We start from the raw sequence: 17,140 nt of genomic DNA on the forward strand, positions 1-17,140 counted from the left end.
ATGATAAGTAATATAGTATATGGAAGATGTAAAAATACCAACTTCATCTTCCTTTGCAATAACATTATATTAATTAACTTTGGCTACTTATCGTGCGTGTAGTGAAATCCCAAATTTTATATAGTAGTAGTCCCATACTCTGTGTTTTATGCTATTGGCATGTGAACATTTTGGTAGTAAGTATTATAGTTTATAAAGAGATGACCTTAAACTTGAAAGTATACAAACCTCGTGTGCTTTAGCTTTTGATAACAACATTTGATAAGATGGGATCATTTTCCTTTGCTTTAAGTTAACTGAAAAAAACATTAATGGCACAATTAATAAGAAGGGTAAGTCATCTTTTTTGTAAATTTTCATAATTCTGCAGCATGTATCCAGGTTTCCTATTTGTGATGGTAAATTCTTTGTAGCAATGCTTATTCTTATAATGAGTTATATTTTACAGTCATTTGCTTACATGTCAATATCTGACCAAGTAGGAAATAACAGCAATAGCCTTACATTCTGTCATACTATCTCCATTACATAATGTTTCCAATCCACTAGTCTATCGGACCAGCTGAACTGTGATGTCAGTGATCAAACAGATACCTTGGTGTCTTACACCGTGGACAATTGAATATTTTCCTTTCAACACTGCAAATATATAACATAATTTACATTCCTCGATATTAAGAATTTTATGACGAGTAAAATGACTCTCAGGCCTAACTCAGACTAAGTCATGTAATATAATTGAGAATAAACTTACTTTCTTTACCAATTTCTCCAACACCAAGTATACCGATGGAAAGACTTGGCAGTGTTCTGTACTGAGGATTGCAAGCCTTCAACAAATCAGACCTTAGTAAAGAAAGTACATCAAAGACAACTCACATACAGCTCCATTTTTGAGTCTTAGGACATTTGTTATATTTGAATGATAGCTTGAAGTTTCATTCCTTGAAGTGCTGTCAAAATATACAGTCTTGACCTGACAACACAACGACACTAGATATGTGGAATGTCAAAGGTTATTAATAACCTTTGACACTCCACATTGCTGACAACAGAAATTTAGTGTCGCTTAGAATCAGTTTGTTCGCAAACAAACTAACACTTCGTGTTAGTACACAATGTAATTTTGGCGAGGTCATATGTGCTTGTTACCGGTCATTTTGGGGAGGGGGCGCTGGAGAAGGAATATTATGTTTCAGGGAACAGTACACTGACAATATTATCAACGACTACATTCATTGTCATTTCGAGGTTGTGGCGGACTACAGCTGTGATCAGTGTTTCGTGCCACCATGGAAAAATGTAACAGATGAAAATATCATAATGCTGGTGTAACAGGAAGATGGCGCAGTCATAAAATTACTGAATAATCTTTTAAGAGATGGGAATTCAGCCGAGCAGTTCTGATCGCAGATGTACCATAGAATGAAAGGTCGAATAAGCGTAGTTATACTAAATTTTATACATGAATTGCAAAGCGTCAACATTGACTGCATCAATCGGAGTAGGAAATTACCTAAATATGCCAAAGGTGTTATATGGAATTCGCAGTGCAGGGTTGCATATTTACGATTAATTTGTTATATTTGGGTCATTGTGAAAATAAACAGAATGCTGTGAAGTGTATGCTTCTGTGTTTCTGCAATTCTTTTCTGATGTAGCACTTGCTGGGGTCTCATTTTAAAGCTCTTTGAGCAAGAAAAACTTTCTTTGTCTTAGTTTTTTGAAAACATAAAATTTAATTTTTCTGCCACAGATTTAACACAGGAATGTCGAGTACAATAAATTTCAAATATCGCCAAATGTCGGGTAATTTGTTTAGCTTGTTGCAAAATTTTGCACTGTGAAACCCAATTTTTATTGTTGATTTGGTAAGAGAATTGTTGAAAGTTTCATTCAGGAAAATTCGAGCAAAAGTTAAGTATTTCACTTTCGAGGGGCATACTACCTTAAACACATACCGAGACAACAATTGTACAAACAAATGATGAGGCAAACAGAACATACCATTTAGCTTTTCTCTGACTCTCTCTTATCTCTGCAAAATTTCTTTCATGGGCAATGATTTGGCCGATGACGTAGTCTCTCACATGAATTCCAAAGACAGCACCGAATCTTGTCATTGTGTATGTAGGAAATGGCTTTGATCTGTCAAGTTGCTTAAATATTCCATCCACTCCTGCAATGGTGTGAAAAGACATGTTTTAGACTGACGACCAACATAGTAGGCAGCTTTGGGTACTGCATATCTGTAGGAAGCTATAAATATGAAATTTCAGAGCTGTTCGACCTCTATTCTCAGAAAATTAAATGTTATGTAATGGATAAAATAATTGACATAAACTTCATGAGAAAATTTAACCATCAATTGAACAACCTAAGTGAGGCTCTCTCTGGCAAGCAAAGTTTTCGTAGCTACAAATTAGATGAAGGCTTTGATTTTTGAGATTGTTAATCATGTACAATGGGGAAAAGTGAGACAAGTGACATACCTATCGAGTTAGATCTGCTGATATATGCGACGAAAATAAAAATGAAAGGAATTGCTGAGAAAATTCCATATATCAAATATGTAATGATGAAAACACTTTTAAAGAAGACATCATTAGGATTCGTCATACATAATACCCTATAACGTTCATCTATATTTTAACAAGCAACTAATCTACAATCTAATTTTGAGAGCTTTTTCGGGAAACTATTCCAGAAAGGTCGGGTAATAACACTTATAGTAAAACGCGACCAATATTGATAAATCAGCCATCAAAATTAACATGTTCAAATTTCACCCTTTTTTATCAAACTTTTGATACATAAAACCCCAAACAGTGATTGCTTTAAACGAAGATTCATTATCCAAAATAACGACAAACAACGAAATTTTCTTTTTTGAAATTGATTGGATTTCGCTTTCCCGCCTTAAAACTCGGTCCCTGCAACCATAAAGATATTGCCTGAATATTGCAAGACGGATGTATAACATACTCTGATTTGTTGCTGATAATTCACAGCATCTCCGTTCGATCGTGTCGATCATAGAAAGAGCCAAATTGCAGAGGCCAAACAGTAACCACGTATTTTAGGTACAGAAAAATGAATTTGAACAAAACCAAAAATTAAAATGGCACACTTGAACTACGTACTCAGCTCGAAATTGGATTTAAAAATGTAAAGAAAAGCCGGAAATCGAGATCAACTTTAAACGCTAACGTTAAGATTCACCACGTGCTCAAAAAAGTAAATACAATTCATAGTTCAAAACAACGTCTACGCATTCTTACTTATGGAAAGGGGTTAGATTTTCTCTTGGCCGTCAACCCGGGCCGTAACTTGCCAGGATACCATATAGATCTGAGAGAGACTTTTTAGCCTAAAATGAGAATCATGATAAATTTCGTCATCATTTGTGAAGTCATCCATAGGAACTTGTAAAGTACATGTACTCCTCTTTTACTTCACCATCAAATGAGAGAAAAATCCATGTTGGACCACGATAACATGTAAATTCCTGAGTCAGTTTTTAGGATGACCTGGTAGATTATTGTCGTGTCTTCCATAAATGACCCTCTTACCAGCCCATGTGATCTGCATCCACTTCAGCTTTGGTAACTCATACAGCAATGTAGCCACCGTCAGAGGGTCTGTGAGCAGAATCTCAGCTTCTTGAAGAACTTGCATCTCATCTTCCGATAGTTTCTTAAACAAACCGTGTGGTTCATCTGCGGAAAAATTGAGACGTATGTCGTACGTTGTTATACAATTGCACTGTACCTGCAAATTTCTTAATAGATTATTCATAGTGTATGGTCGTGATGCTCAAGCTACCGTGAGATGTATATATTAACATGGTTATTGAAAGATGTTAACTTTAGTTAAAATATCTCTCGCAAATCGAACCTGCAAAATGTAAATTAATTAAAAATCCGTCTTTGACGATCACTTATTCTGTACATTATGGACTTCACGTTTCAGATCAATGGGGTTGTTTACCACATCTGTAATAGTATATTATATATTTAGGTCGTTGACCTTGACGCGCAACAACTTTTTCTACTTCTGTTATTTGAAGTGTAGATCCGTAGTGATTTAGTGTCACAGTCTATACAAATACTACTGTAACAAATTATGGCCTGACAATGTCTATGATATGAATAAAAGTGGTCCGGGGTGCAGGTGCAGCAAATCATTGAAACATGTGAACGCCAAGCCTCGCTGAAATAGCACACCCATTTCCCTACGGAATAGCGTTTTCGTACATTTCTTTAGTCCAACGTCACATGTCCTCATTGGATTTCCACAGTGAAAAGGTAGCCCTATGCACTTCCTCCCTTCTAGACGATCTTTAAATTCGACAACCGAACTGACTGGCTCACCTTTCGGGCGTGTGCTTCGACGAATTTCACTGGTATATCCGGGTGTAAAGTTCGAAGCATAGCGTCGATGCCGTGCACTTTGCTAAACACTGTAACCATTGGTAGCTGCTCTATCGTCGCCATTTTGTCTAGCATCGGTTTATGCAGACTCGATAAGGGTGCGTGTAATTGCAAGGCAGCGGTTAGTCTCACAATTTCCTACCACTGAGCGATATTTGACAACGCGACGACTTGAGATTCGCCTAGTCTGTGATGGCATATGTGTTGATTGATCAGTTGACTCTGATGTAGCTTTTATGAAAACACGTGCACTCGTCATTCAGGTAAGCGTGAGAATTTCTTTCCCAAAGATTTTTCTGACCTCTGACTTTTACAGCTCCTTTGAGTCTTTCACATCTGCGCGACCTCTGATTTTTAAGTCAACGCGGGTCACTCTACGAATGGCCATGTTCTACGTGACCCGTTTAAGCCCGTCGAAATAGTACCGTATGCCTTACCGTTTCTATTCATATCTAAATAGTAAAGACCTTTGCTGTTTACAAAATAAAACGAAAAGAAAGTTACAGACCCTAAAATGCTGCTATCCAAACAAGTGGGTTACGCTGATCGACTGCAGCGCGTATAGTGAGCTATGTAACCTCCATAAATGTAACATGTACCATAATTGTTATAAAATGCACGCATAAATGTAATATCGCTAATAAATGCAACAAAAATCAAGAGTAAACGTTATGGAAACACTAACTATAATTATAATGAATGGTAACCATAAACGTAATACAAAATGAGCCATAAATGTAATACATGTCAACCATTAACGTAATAAATCTATTTTGTCATCCTAATAGAAGAATTAGCCCTTAATTATTTTTCCATGTGATACAGGAAAGCAATAGCACACATTGTTCATATCATTATTGTTTGCGTTTTGTGTGTTTTGTGTATTTTGAAAGTGTATTTACGTTTCGCTGTTTTGTGTACAGAACTGATTAGCCACGGCGAGACAGCAGTAATCTGCCCGTCAGTGCAATCTCTACTCCAGAGTGAAGAGACTATATAACACTACGATCCTTTAACGCTGTTTCTTTTCGAAAATTTGCCACACTTTCTTCGTCGGTCGCCTCAAATTCATATACAGTGGATAACTTGTGTGGGATATTTTATGCCTTGTCTGTATTCCTATGTTTTCCTACTTTAACTTTCTTCCTTCACTGGGAATGCTAGGATGTGTCATTTTGTTCTACTGTGTCCAAGGTAGTGTTCGTATTGTGTTTACTAGATTAAAATATTGATACATGTTCTTGTCAACATGTTTTGTGTCGTATAGTTTCTGGTATAAGGTTGTATATTTCTCTTTTGATTGTTTTGAGTCGTCTGTTGTAACCTTTGTGCACGTGTGGTATCACTGGTTGACGAACTATTTTGACGCTTCCTTATTATATCATTGTTAGTTATTAGAACTTCTGTTCCACTTCCTTTATCTAACGGTTTGACAGCTATCTCGCCGTCTTACGATAGTGCACTGAATGTATTCTATTCTGAGTTTGGAAAGGAAACCATATAAATATATATTATGGCCCGAACCAAATTTAATGTATATTATAGCCCGAACATGGGACTATGTGCCTAAGGGTACGTCGGGCAAATGGTCTCCTGCCCCGAGGGTACATAATTCCATGATTGGGCTATAATGATTTTTACATGCCTCTCTGACATGAATTTTCTCTCCATTTTTTTAAATTTAGGTACAAATGACAATTATGCTTTATATTTCCATTTTAGACGAAAATCTGTTGTAAAAATAGAACGATTTTTATCATTGAAAGGCGCATTAATATATTTAAATCACTGGTATTTGATTTATCGATATTTTTCGCATAATTTTGTAAAAAATTAGTAAAAGATGTAATTTTATCATTTTTATATTCAAAAGGTTGTCAAGTTGAAAATAGTTCCGGTTAACTTTCAGTCCAAATGGCTATGCGGCCCGCAATGTCATCAACGAGTTACCATTCAATCCTATGGAGCACGCGACCTTCGCTATACAAGGCATGTAAAAAGTTTATTATTTACTCAGGGCATTTGCATCATTTTAACCCGTTCACAGCTGCAATTTTTCCCACCAAAATCATAGTGTGCAAGATTTTGTGAATTTTTCTGTAATTTGTTTGGACAATTTTGGACCAAATGAACATCACATTTTATTGGCTTCAGTTTTTTATCAAAATTTAAGCAAAAGTTAGAAAAAAATTGACTGGTGTATATTTTGATATAGGGACAAAAATTGACTTTGGCGCTGAAAGGGTTAATATGTAATAATTAACGCATGTTACCCCATCAGTAAATAACACTTCACCCAATATGCAATACTAACCCAATTAGTAATAACACTTAACCCTACATGTAATAACACAAGTAATACCGAGCGAAGTAAGAAAAAAATACACATAGCAACCATGACCAAACCCCTTAGTAACCAATAACACTTTCAACACTATGATGAGAGTGAAGATGGTAATGATCATTTCGGTCAGCACTACCAAAAATGCCATGTAAACCATAAATACGCCCTCATCTAGCAATTAAAGTTCAAATGATCTCACGAACTGTGTTCAGTGAATGCAAAATAGTATGGCCACTGTTTTAATGTCCTTAGTATTCACCAAAAAATCGTTTTTTTTTAAAGATACGACGATTCACAAAACAATCAGTTTGTTTGGTAAAAGATAACATGATTGTCACCATTGTTTGATTAACTAATAAACGAAAAATGCAACAACTACAACAATCGCAGACTCCACAACCAAACCTTTTGCATAAAACGTCATTTTCACACCTTAGGAATACTGCTGTTGATCGTTTGCACTGTGTATGGAAATGAATAAATAATGTAATCTGCAGTAAACAACTTTAACAAGCATCGAATAGACTTTCCATAAAAAATTATCAAAATCTTGAAAAGAAATATATGTGCACGGGTATCTTCTGCAATATGAAAAATCTAGGGACCATTAAAATGTTCAATCATGCACCTCATTGCAACTTGTTGAAACGTGTAATTTCATAATACTTTGTAATAGACTGTTATGTACGTCATTTTACCCCACTCGTGGCCTGAGTTTTATTAGTCTAGAACATTCTGAAAGCCCGGTGCGGACTTAGTCCAAAAATCTAGCAACATATTTATATAACGATTACAATTTACAAGGAGAACAAAAGACAGAAATACCTCATAATCTTCTTAACACCATAGTTAATCTCGATCCCAGGCCTTTTCAAGTTAATTAAGGGTTCATATGCATATTTAATGAACGGTGTTTTTAGCGATATTACCCCTAAATTACAGCATTAAATTTAATTAAATGTGCTACATATGTTGATCTGATAGATATCTAATTGAGCAGTGTCAAGTTAATAAACAGCTCATTATTAAGTAAAGTTTTGTAATTAATGATTTAACTCTGAAAGTACTGTGCATACTATTAATGAACCTGTCGTGAAACACGTGAGAACATTCAGTTCACATCTGGTATATAGGTTAAAACTACGAGGATAGCCAGAAGTTTAACATGGCCATTCTGTGCTGAAATTTCGTTTAAAGGTGGATTTATTATACGGATTGCATCTCGAAACTGTAGTTATTTTTTGCTTGACTCTTCCTTAGATTATTGGCTCGGACATTTAGAAAACAACTTGTGCGTTCTTTTTGTTGTCGATGGTTCGTTCATTGAGTGAATACCATCAGTATCCTCTTTCCCAGCTCACAATATGCTTTAAATCTTCGCCATTTACATATCTCCAGTAGTTCTCGACGAATACGTCTATAGCCTGCAAAGAATCGTTTTCATTAATATCATTTTTCGAAAGAAGGATCTATAAATTAGAAAATGTCTACCTTTATTTCCTTGCTTATCGAAAAATGTCTAATTTTGAGTTGTTTGCTAAGGCAGTAAACATAGCTACACATAATAATATATCTAATATTCAGTATTGTAATCGTTATACTTAACGCTTATATTTTGTATTCCTGTGTTTACAAACTTAAGCCCAAAGTTGAATTCTCTTCTTGTTCATGTTAATAACGCTCTGAATGATATTAAAGGAGAATGTAATCTGCTCTATTTAATGCTTTCATTTCCACTTATGGAGGTAAAATATCATCATCAAATCACAACGTACGGTACTAAATCACCCAGCGAAGACACCACAACTTTGTCAATAAAAATGGACAGTGCAAATGTTCTGTTTTTGGAACAAACGAATGGTCTATACACTTGAGTCCAAAACACTATGCCATGCATTTCTTCAAACCTTGTCAGAGGTATTAATCGAACTGTCAATAAGATGTATGAATCTTGAGATTAATTCACGACAATTTTTTTCTTTTCCTTGATAGAACAATTTACTTTTACTTCTTGACTCAAAATTGTTCAACATACCATTATATGATTGCGAAAACTTTAAAGACAACTATACAGTGTTGTGCCGCAATTAGATTATGAGCAGTTTAACAATAAATTTTATTGCCTCATGAAGTAATAATTTACCGTATGATTCGTAAAACATTTCGTAGAAGATGTAAAAATACCAAACTTCATCTTCTCTGGCGATAACATTATATTAATTAACTTTGCCTACTTAGCATTTGTGCAATGAAAAAACAAAACTTTACTATCTATACAGTAGTAACCCAATACTCTTTCTTTTAGGCTATAGGCATGTGGACATTATGGTAGCAAGTACTATAGTTAACATAGAGATGACTGTAAACTTGAAAGTATACAAACCTCGTTTGCTTTAATCCATGCTGCATAGTGCGGTGTAATTGTAACCTGTTGAGGATATCAGTTATAAACAATCAATGTCAGAATAACCTCTACATGAAGTTACAAACTTGTTCAGCCGTTTTTCGGGGAGATCATAAAAAGGCACTCAGTCGATAGACTTCAATCAAGACACAGGTGATTGCTTAATAAGAAACACTACCGTTACTTAGGTCCTTTACTCCCGGATTCTCTACCATGTATTAGGACGTCGGAATACAGAAACGTAGTAGTGGTTTAAGGTAGAACGCACCTCGGGGACAGACAATCGGACTCTCAAATTTCTACAATTCTTTTCTGATCTACCACTTGTGGGGGCTCATTTTAAAGCTCTTGGTGTAAGAAAACTTTTCACCGTCTTAGTTTTTCAAAATTCGAAAATTTTATTATTTTCCATAGAGTTAACACAGGGATGGCGGCCATTTTGAATTTGAAATATCAGTAAATCGTTGGTTATTTGTTTCTCTAGAGCGAAAATTTGCACAGTGACCCCCGATTTTTATTCTTGATTTTGAAAGAGAACTGTTGACAGATTCCTTGATGAAATTTTAAGCAAAAGTTTAAGTCTTTACTTTCGAGGTGCATACTACCTTAAAGTGTTGCACCGTTTATTCTTATAGGCCTAAATTGATGGTGCTGTCTCTTCTCCTCTTGTGTCCGTAAAGCCATCCTATATCTGTACAGTGGTTATTTACATACGATTGAAATCAGACTCGTCATACCATCCATTGTAATTGTGGTATTCATGCGTCAGACCATCTTTACTCGTACGCCATTATCATTACCATTTTTCGCTTTGTTTACAAGTTCTAGGCTTACTGGTCACGACGCGAAAGGTAACAAGTTTAGGTATTACGCAATTATGGCAACGTTGACGTCAAAGTGAACGACCTCTGTAACTCTTCTTTAAGCCTTTCACTCGAACTCATTACCCATTGTTGCAAGACTAACTATTACTGTGCAGGTGTTCGATCACAGCAGAATTCAACACAACTCTAAGACACATGTTTGAATGTATTCATGAAGACAGGCTCTTTCAGACAAGCTCTGATTAAAATCAGATTTAGAGATAGCGACATTCCACCTTTGCTTTTCTTTGCTGTTCTCATAAATAGAAGTTAATTATAGCATGGAGTAGGAACTACCTCGATGATTACAGTGATGTGACTATCAACGAACGAGAACAGCGAAGAACGTACAGGCAAAGGCGGAAACGTCGCCATCTCTACAAACGACTTCAATCAGATTGGTGCAAAGCATGCAACCAGGGCCAACCGGATAAACAATAGTCTATCGTCCTTATTGTATTAACCCTTTGAGTGTTGTGGTCAGATTGGCTCTCTGTTGAGAAATAACAACTGCTTTGATGAACGTGTGGCTGCAGAATTAGTGAACATGTTCAATATCTAAGACCTTTGTCTTGATTGTTTTGTGTTATTTGTCGACGGCAGAAATGGTTTCTTGCAAAGTCATTGATTACATGCTGAATGTTAATTTCTCCGATTGATGTAGGTGGCTCTTAGACGGGAAGATCCGTCGCTCGATGGGGCTCTCTATGCTCCTCCTCTTGTAGGTGGAGGAGCGTAGAGAGCGCCGTCGAGCGACGGATCTTGTCTATGTGGCTCTGAATCATAGACAAACAGCCAAGAATCATGAGTGCCAAAGGAGTCACAATTTGTAAACTTTCAAATATTATCATAGTTAGGGCATGTGTCAGACTACGACTCATCACTGTAGGTTGTGAAAACGTTCAATAATAAATGGACACGTGGAAGTCGAGATTGAACATTTAAATAAAGATTAACAAACATAATTTACCTTGTACCAACATAAGTTTTCATGGCCACCTAGCAGTTATATTAATGGGTTCGTGTAGCAATGTATTATTGCGAAAAGACAATCACGTGTACATTGTGGTGTCTTCGTCCAATAGTTCAAACTCGTTTAATGATTTCTCAGTGATGTCTCAAGATGCGAATTGGCATAAAATTACATAGTGGCTACCTGTGGGTGTTTCCAGAGTGGACTATCGTCGGGTAATGGTTCTGTCTGAAACACATCAAGGATGGCAGCAGATAACCAGCCTTTGCTGAAAAATGTAATCAATTAAACATTAACGTTTACAAAGTCGAACGATGGAAACTCGAGACAACAATTCTTTGTTTATCCTGCATGAATTTTTCATGAAATTATATTTAAGATTGTACAAACATTTATCGAACTATATATAGTAGAGCAACATGACAAATTTAGTACGAAAATGAAACGTTCTTGTGACTAACTTTAGGTTTCTTTCACTAAACTGTATCTTAAGTTTTGAGACATGACACAAACCTACCTCAAGGCATGGAGAATGCTCTCTTCAGTGATAATGTTTCCTCTTCCAACATTAATGAAAATGGATTTCTGAGTACCGAAGAGGCAAAAAATATAATCCCATTTGTTTCCCCATAATAACATTAAATTTTACCCACGTATGACTTTAGAAGTTGAAAGACTATTTTGACTAAATTGTGAAAGAAATACATGTACTTTATTTATTTTTTTATTTCATTGTATTTTATTTCATTTTATATTATTCTATAATGTTTTATTCTTAGACTATTTTATAAAGATAGCAACTAATTTGGAACACTCATTGGGCGTTAAATAACTGTAGGCGTTAGATAACGGACTTTACATTATCAACAATGCCAGTTTTTACTGCCAGTGGAACCTGAAATCATCTGTAGCAGGGTCATAGGGATAACTTGACTATATTTAGCTTTAAAACTTACTTTAGCTTGACAAGGTTGTAAAACATCTCCATTTAACAACCCGATGGTTTCCTGTGTACTGGGTAAAACGTTACAGATGTAGTCACAGTTTTCGAGGAGTTCTTGGAGTCGATCCATCTTCCTGTAGTGGTCAACATGTTCACATCTCTTCTCTGCCGGTAAATCCTGTCTAACAAGTCCCCAGACAATCATACCAAGGGTTTTACATGCCCTAGCAACTATAAATTGTAAGAATGGATATAAAACTTGATTTTAAAAAATGATAGAATTTGAAAAAGTAAAGCTCATTATGAGGTTAACTAAATGAAAATGTTGTGAATATTTCTTTGCTTATCTTACTTTGATGGGCAGACGACTTGTCAGCAGGTGCGTTATTTTTCCTTTGCTTTAAGTTAACTAAGAAAAACACTTATGGCTCAAGTAATAAACAGGGTTAAGTTATCTTTTGTAAATACTCATAATTCTACAGCATGAATCCAGGTTTCCTGTTTGTGTCGGTAAAGAAGTCTATTTGTAGCAATTCTTATTCTTATTTAGAGAAATGTATTATTCTACAGCCATTTGTGTACATGCCAATACCTGACCAGGTAAGAAATAACAGCAATAGCCTTAACATTCTGACATACTGTCTCCATTACATAATTACCCCAATCCACTGGTCTATCAGACCAGCTGAATAGGGCCTAACTCAGACTACGTTATATATTTGAAAATAAACTTACTTTCTTTACCAATTTCTCCAACACCAAGTATACCGATGGAAAGATTTTGCAGTGCTCTATACTTAGGATTGCAAGACTTCAACAAATCAGACCTTAGCAAAGAAAATGCATCAAAAGACAACTCATATACAGCTCCACTTTTGAGTAATAGGACATTTGTAATGTTTGAAAAATAGCTTAAAGTGTTATTCAATGAAGTGCTGTCAAAATATTTAGTCACCTGACAACAAAATGGCACTGTACATGTGGAATGTCAAAGGTTATTGATGACCTTTAATACAGTAAAAAATTAGGCCGATCAGCGAGAGATAAAATAAAATGCTAGTTAAAAGCAGGGGATAAAAACTGAAACAAATACAGTAAAATACTGACCGACCAGCGGGAAATACACTTGCAAAGCGCAGAGAATAAAAACGCAGACATTTCTTGTGCGAACCTTCGTCTGTGCTAAAACTCGCTAGATAAACGCAGAAACACACAAAAAAAATATTCTAGTCTTCCACATTTTTAAATGTGTAAACGAGTAAGACCATGTTACCGATACCGTACTAGTATTTCGTGGCGCCAGTTTTGCTGTAGTCCAAATCGACTGCAATTTCCGTTTGACTTACCGCGTCCAAGGACGCTAATGAATCGTGAGGGTAAAATACTAATTTCTTTGCGCCAATTTGGAAGATCATGACACTACCTTAAACACATATCGAGACAACAATTGTACAAACAAATAATGAGACAAACAGAACATACCAATTAGCTTTTTTCTGACTCTCTCTTATCTCTGCAAAATTTCTTTCATGGGCAATGATTTGGCCGATGACGTAGTCTCTCACATGAATTCCAGAGACACCACCAAATCTTGTCATTGTGTACGTAGGAAATGGCTTTGATCTGTCAAGTTGCTTAAATATTCCATCCGCGCCTGCAATGGTGTGGAAAGATATGTTATGGACTACCATAATAGGCGGATTTGAAAACACAATATCTGCACGAAGCTAGATATCAAATTTCAGAGCTGACATAATAGTCATGAGAAAATTTAACTATCCCTTGAACAACCTATTGTGTGGCTCTCTGGCAAGCAAAGTTTCGAAGCTACAAATTAGATGAAGGCTTTTGATTTCAGAGACTTTTTATCTTGTACAATTGGACAAATTGTGAAACAAGTGACCTACTGGTAGACTAAGCTCTGCTGATATATGCGATAATAATAAAAACGAAAGGAATTGCTAAGAAAATTCCACATATAAAATATGCAATGAAAACATTTTGAAAGAAGGCATCGCTATGACTCAACAGACATAATAACCTGTAACGTTCATCGACATGTTAGCAAGCCACTAACCTACATAAAAAACGTGAGAGCTTTTTTGGGAAACTGTTCCAGAAAGGTCGAGGTAATAACACTTAAAACGCGACTAAAATGGATAAATTAACCATCAATATTTACTTATCACCATTACCTTATCAAATGTTTGATATGTAAAGCTCCAATCAATGACTGCTTTGCGATGATTCGTTATTCAAAATAACGTCAAACGAATTTTTACTGTTCGAAACTGATTGGATTTCGCTTGGCCGCCTTTAACCGCAGTTCTTGCAGCCCTAAAGTAATACTAAAATATTGCGAGGTGAATATATAACATATTCATATTAAATAAAGCTTACTAACAGTCGCTGATATTTCATAGCACCCCTCCAATCCTTTCTATGATAAGAAGTGCCACAATGCAGAGGTCAAACAGCAACAATGTCTAAAACTCAATGGCATAAAACCTGCAAATGAAATGGTATTGATCGAACTAGGTAATCAGCAGAAATTTGATTTTAAAAAAATAAGGAAATCCAGAAATCGATATCAACTTCAAACGCTAACTTGAAGATTTACTGCGTGTTGAACCAAATGAACAGTTTACGTAAATTCAAAATTCGAAATAACGTCAAACAATTCTTACTTTTGGAAAGGGATTAGATTTTCACTCGGCCGTCACTAGCCAGGGGACTATTTATATCTGAGAAGAGACATTTTTAGCCTAAAAAGAGGAGAATCATAAATTTCGTCATCGTTTGTGAGGTCATCCATAGGAACTTGTTTTGTGCATATACCCCCTTCTACTTCATCCAATGAGCGGAAATCCCATGTTGGGCCACGATAACTTGTGAGTTCCTGAGTAAGTTTTCAGGATGACCTGGGAGATTATTGTCGTGTCTTCCACTAATGACACTCTTACCCGCCCATGTGATCTGCATCCACTTCAGGTTTGGCAACTCATACAGCAATGTACCTACGGTGTACGGGTCTGTAAGCAGAATTTCAGCTTCTTGAAGAACTTCCATCTCATGTTTAGATAGTTTCTTAAACAAACCGGCGTGTGGTTCATCTGCAGAAAACAATGAGACATATGTCATACGTTGTTTTACAGTGGCACTGTACCTGCAAAATTCTTAATAGATTATTTTTGCATATTTTATGGTCCTGATACTAAAGCTATCTTGTGACGTATAACATGCAAAGATGTAAACTTCAGTTAAAATATATGTCGCAAATTGACTCTGCAAATTAATAAAAAATCCGACTTTGACGATTACTTATTCTTTACGTTATGGACTTCACGTCTAAGACGAGTGGGTTAATTTACCACATCTGTAATTTGAGCTATATGTAGGTCCTTGACCTTGACCCACAATGGCCTTTTTTACGTCCGTTATACGAAGTGCAGTTTCGTAGTGATCAATTGTCACAGTCTATACAAACACTACGTAACAAATTATGGCCTGACAGCGCCTATGATATAAATGAAAGTGGGCCAGGGTGTAGGTGCAGCAAATTATTGAAACATGTGAACGTCATACCTCGCTGCAATAGCACACCCATTTCCCATACCTATTAATTAAACCAGTCTTAGCATTTTGTACAGTTCTTTAGTCTCACGTCACTTGTACTCATTGGATTTCCACAGTGAAAAGGTAGCCCTATGCATTTCCTCCCATTTAGACGATCTTTAAATTCGACAACCGAACTGACTCGCTCACCTTTCTGGACACGTGCTTCGACGAATTTCACTGGTATATCCGGGTGTAAAGTTCGAAGCATAGCGTCGATGCCGTGCACTTTGCTGAACACTGTAACCATTGGCAGGTGCTCTATTGTCGCCATTTTACCTAGCATCGGTTCGCAGACTCGATAAGGGGGCGTGTAGTTGTCAAGGCTACGGTTGATCTCACAATTTCCTAACACTGCGCGATATCTGATAACGCAACGACTTGAGAGTCGCCTACTCTGCGGTGCCAAATGTGTTGATCAGTTGACTCTGACGTAGCTTTGATGAAGTCATTCAGGCAGCCGTGAGAATGCCTCTCTCAAAGATTTCCCCGGCCTCTGACTTTGACACCTCCTTGGACTATTTAACACCCATGCGACCTCTGATTTTTAATAAGTTTTCATTAGTGTCTAGAACTGCAGTTCCACTTTTCTCTGTCTAACCGTTTGATCGGTACCTCGCCGTTTTCTGATAGTGTCATTGATGGTTTCTTTTCTGTATTTTGGAAAGGAAACCTAGTTTCAGGAAACTACGCAATAACATTGCATTATTTTGTTAAAGGCCGGGAGCTGAAACTTGTGATATTATTTTCATGATTTTATATGTAGATCAAAATCATTTCACAGAAATATTCTTACTGAAAGATACTTACTCAAGTATAATTATCCGCTGAGTGGGACTGCATGTTGAGGTTTCAGTAAGACAAATAATAAACAGGTGCCGCACCCAAATATGGCCGCCTCCATGCAACTGCATGATAAACAGCATAATTGGCACATGTGCACATTTGAATCTTTAGAAATACAACATGGTGCAACCGAAGGAAACGACGGGAAAGGGATTCACTCAACTTTGACAAAATATTCTCTGTTTTTCACCTAATATGGCAAGATTCAGATAATGGCGGGGAATTTAAAATGAACAGAATTCTGTTCAATTTCTTGCCTATTCTACCACAAGAAAGTGCTGTTGAGGCATAGTTAATGACTATGTTGTTAAATTTGTTGATTGTAATGAATATCCGAGGAAATTGGAGGTACCTTAATGTTTGACAAATTTCGCAGAGTTGCAGCTCGTGGGCCTTTAAAGCTTATTATTTACTCAGGGTATTTGTATCGTCCCAATATGTAGTAATTAACCTACACTTGTTTCAAGTCGGTGAATGTTTATAACATAAAATCATTTAAAATAGTTTCTCTTGTGTCTCTCCTATTTTGTACAAACCTATTCGGAATGTGGTAACCAAGGCCAGGTTTTCCCAGCGATTGAATGCGTTACCTTTGAGTCTGCGCAGTCATAGTGAGTTAGTTTCTGCCGGATTCACCGACTTGGACCTCTTGCAAAGTACCGGCGGCCAGACGGACTGTGTACTCAGTGACGTCAAGCAAATACAAAATGATTGACAGC

General features: G+C 36.4%; 1 protein-coding gene across 1 annotated transcript; it reads right to left on the bottom strand.

The window, feature by feature from the left end:
• Window positions 1-7,614: 7,614 nt before the first annotated feature.
• On the bottom strand, window positions 7,615-16,095 carry LOC139124524 (glyoxylate/hydroxypyruvate reductase A-like). Its single transcript, XM_070690664.1, has 9 exons — window positions 15,726-16,095; window positions 14,924-15,073; window positions 13,443-13,614; window positions 12,696-12,787; window positions 11,974-12,191; window positions 11,535-11,602; window positions 11,201-11,285; window positions 9,161-9,205; window positions 7,615-8,201 (listed from the first exon to the last, which is right to left on the bottom strand). Exons 1-9 carry the CDS (start codon window positions 15,859-15,861, stop codon window positions 8,115-8,117), a joined length of 1,053 nt encoding a protein of 350 aa, XP_070546765.1. The 5' UTR covers window positions 15,862-16,095; the 3' UTR covers window positions 7,615-8,114.
• Window positions 16,096-17,140: the final 1,045 nt, after the last annotated feature.

The sequence above is a fragment of the Ptychodera flava genome (assembly GCF_041260155.1).
Source record: "Ptychodera flava strain L36383 chromosome 23 unlocalized genomic scaffold, AS_Pfla_20210202 Scaffold_24__1_contigs__length_23054250_pilon, whole genome shotgun sequence".
Lineage (NCBI taxonomy): Eukaryota > Metazoa > Hemichordata > Enteropneusta > Ptychoderidae > Ptychodera > Ptychodera flava.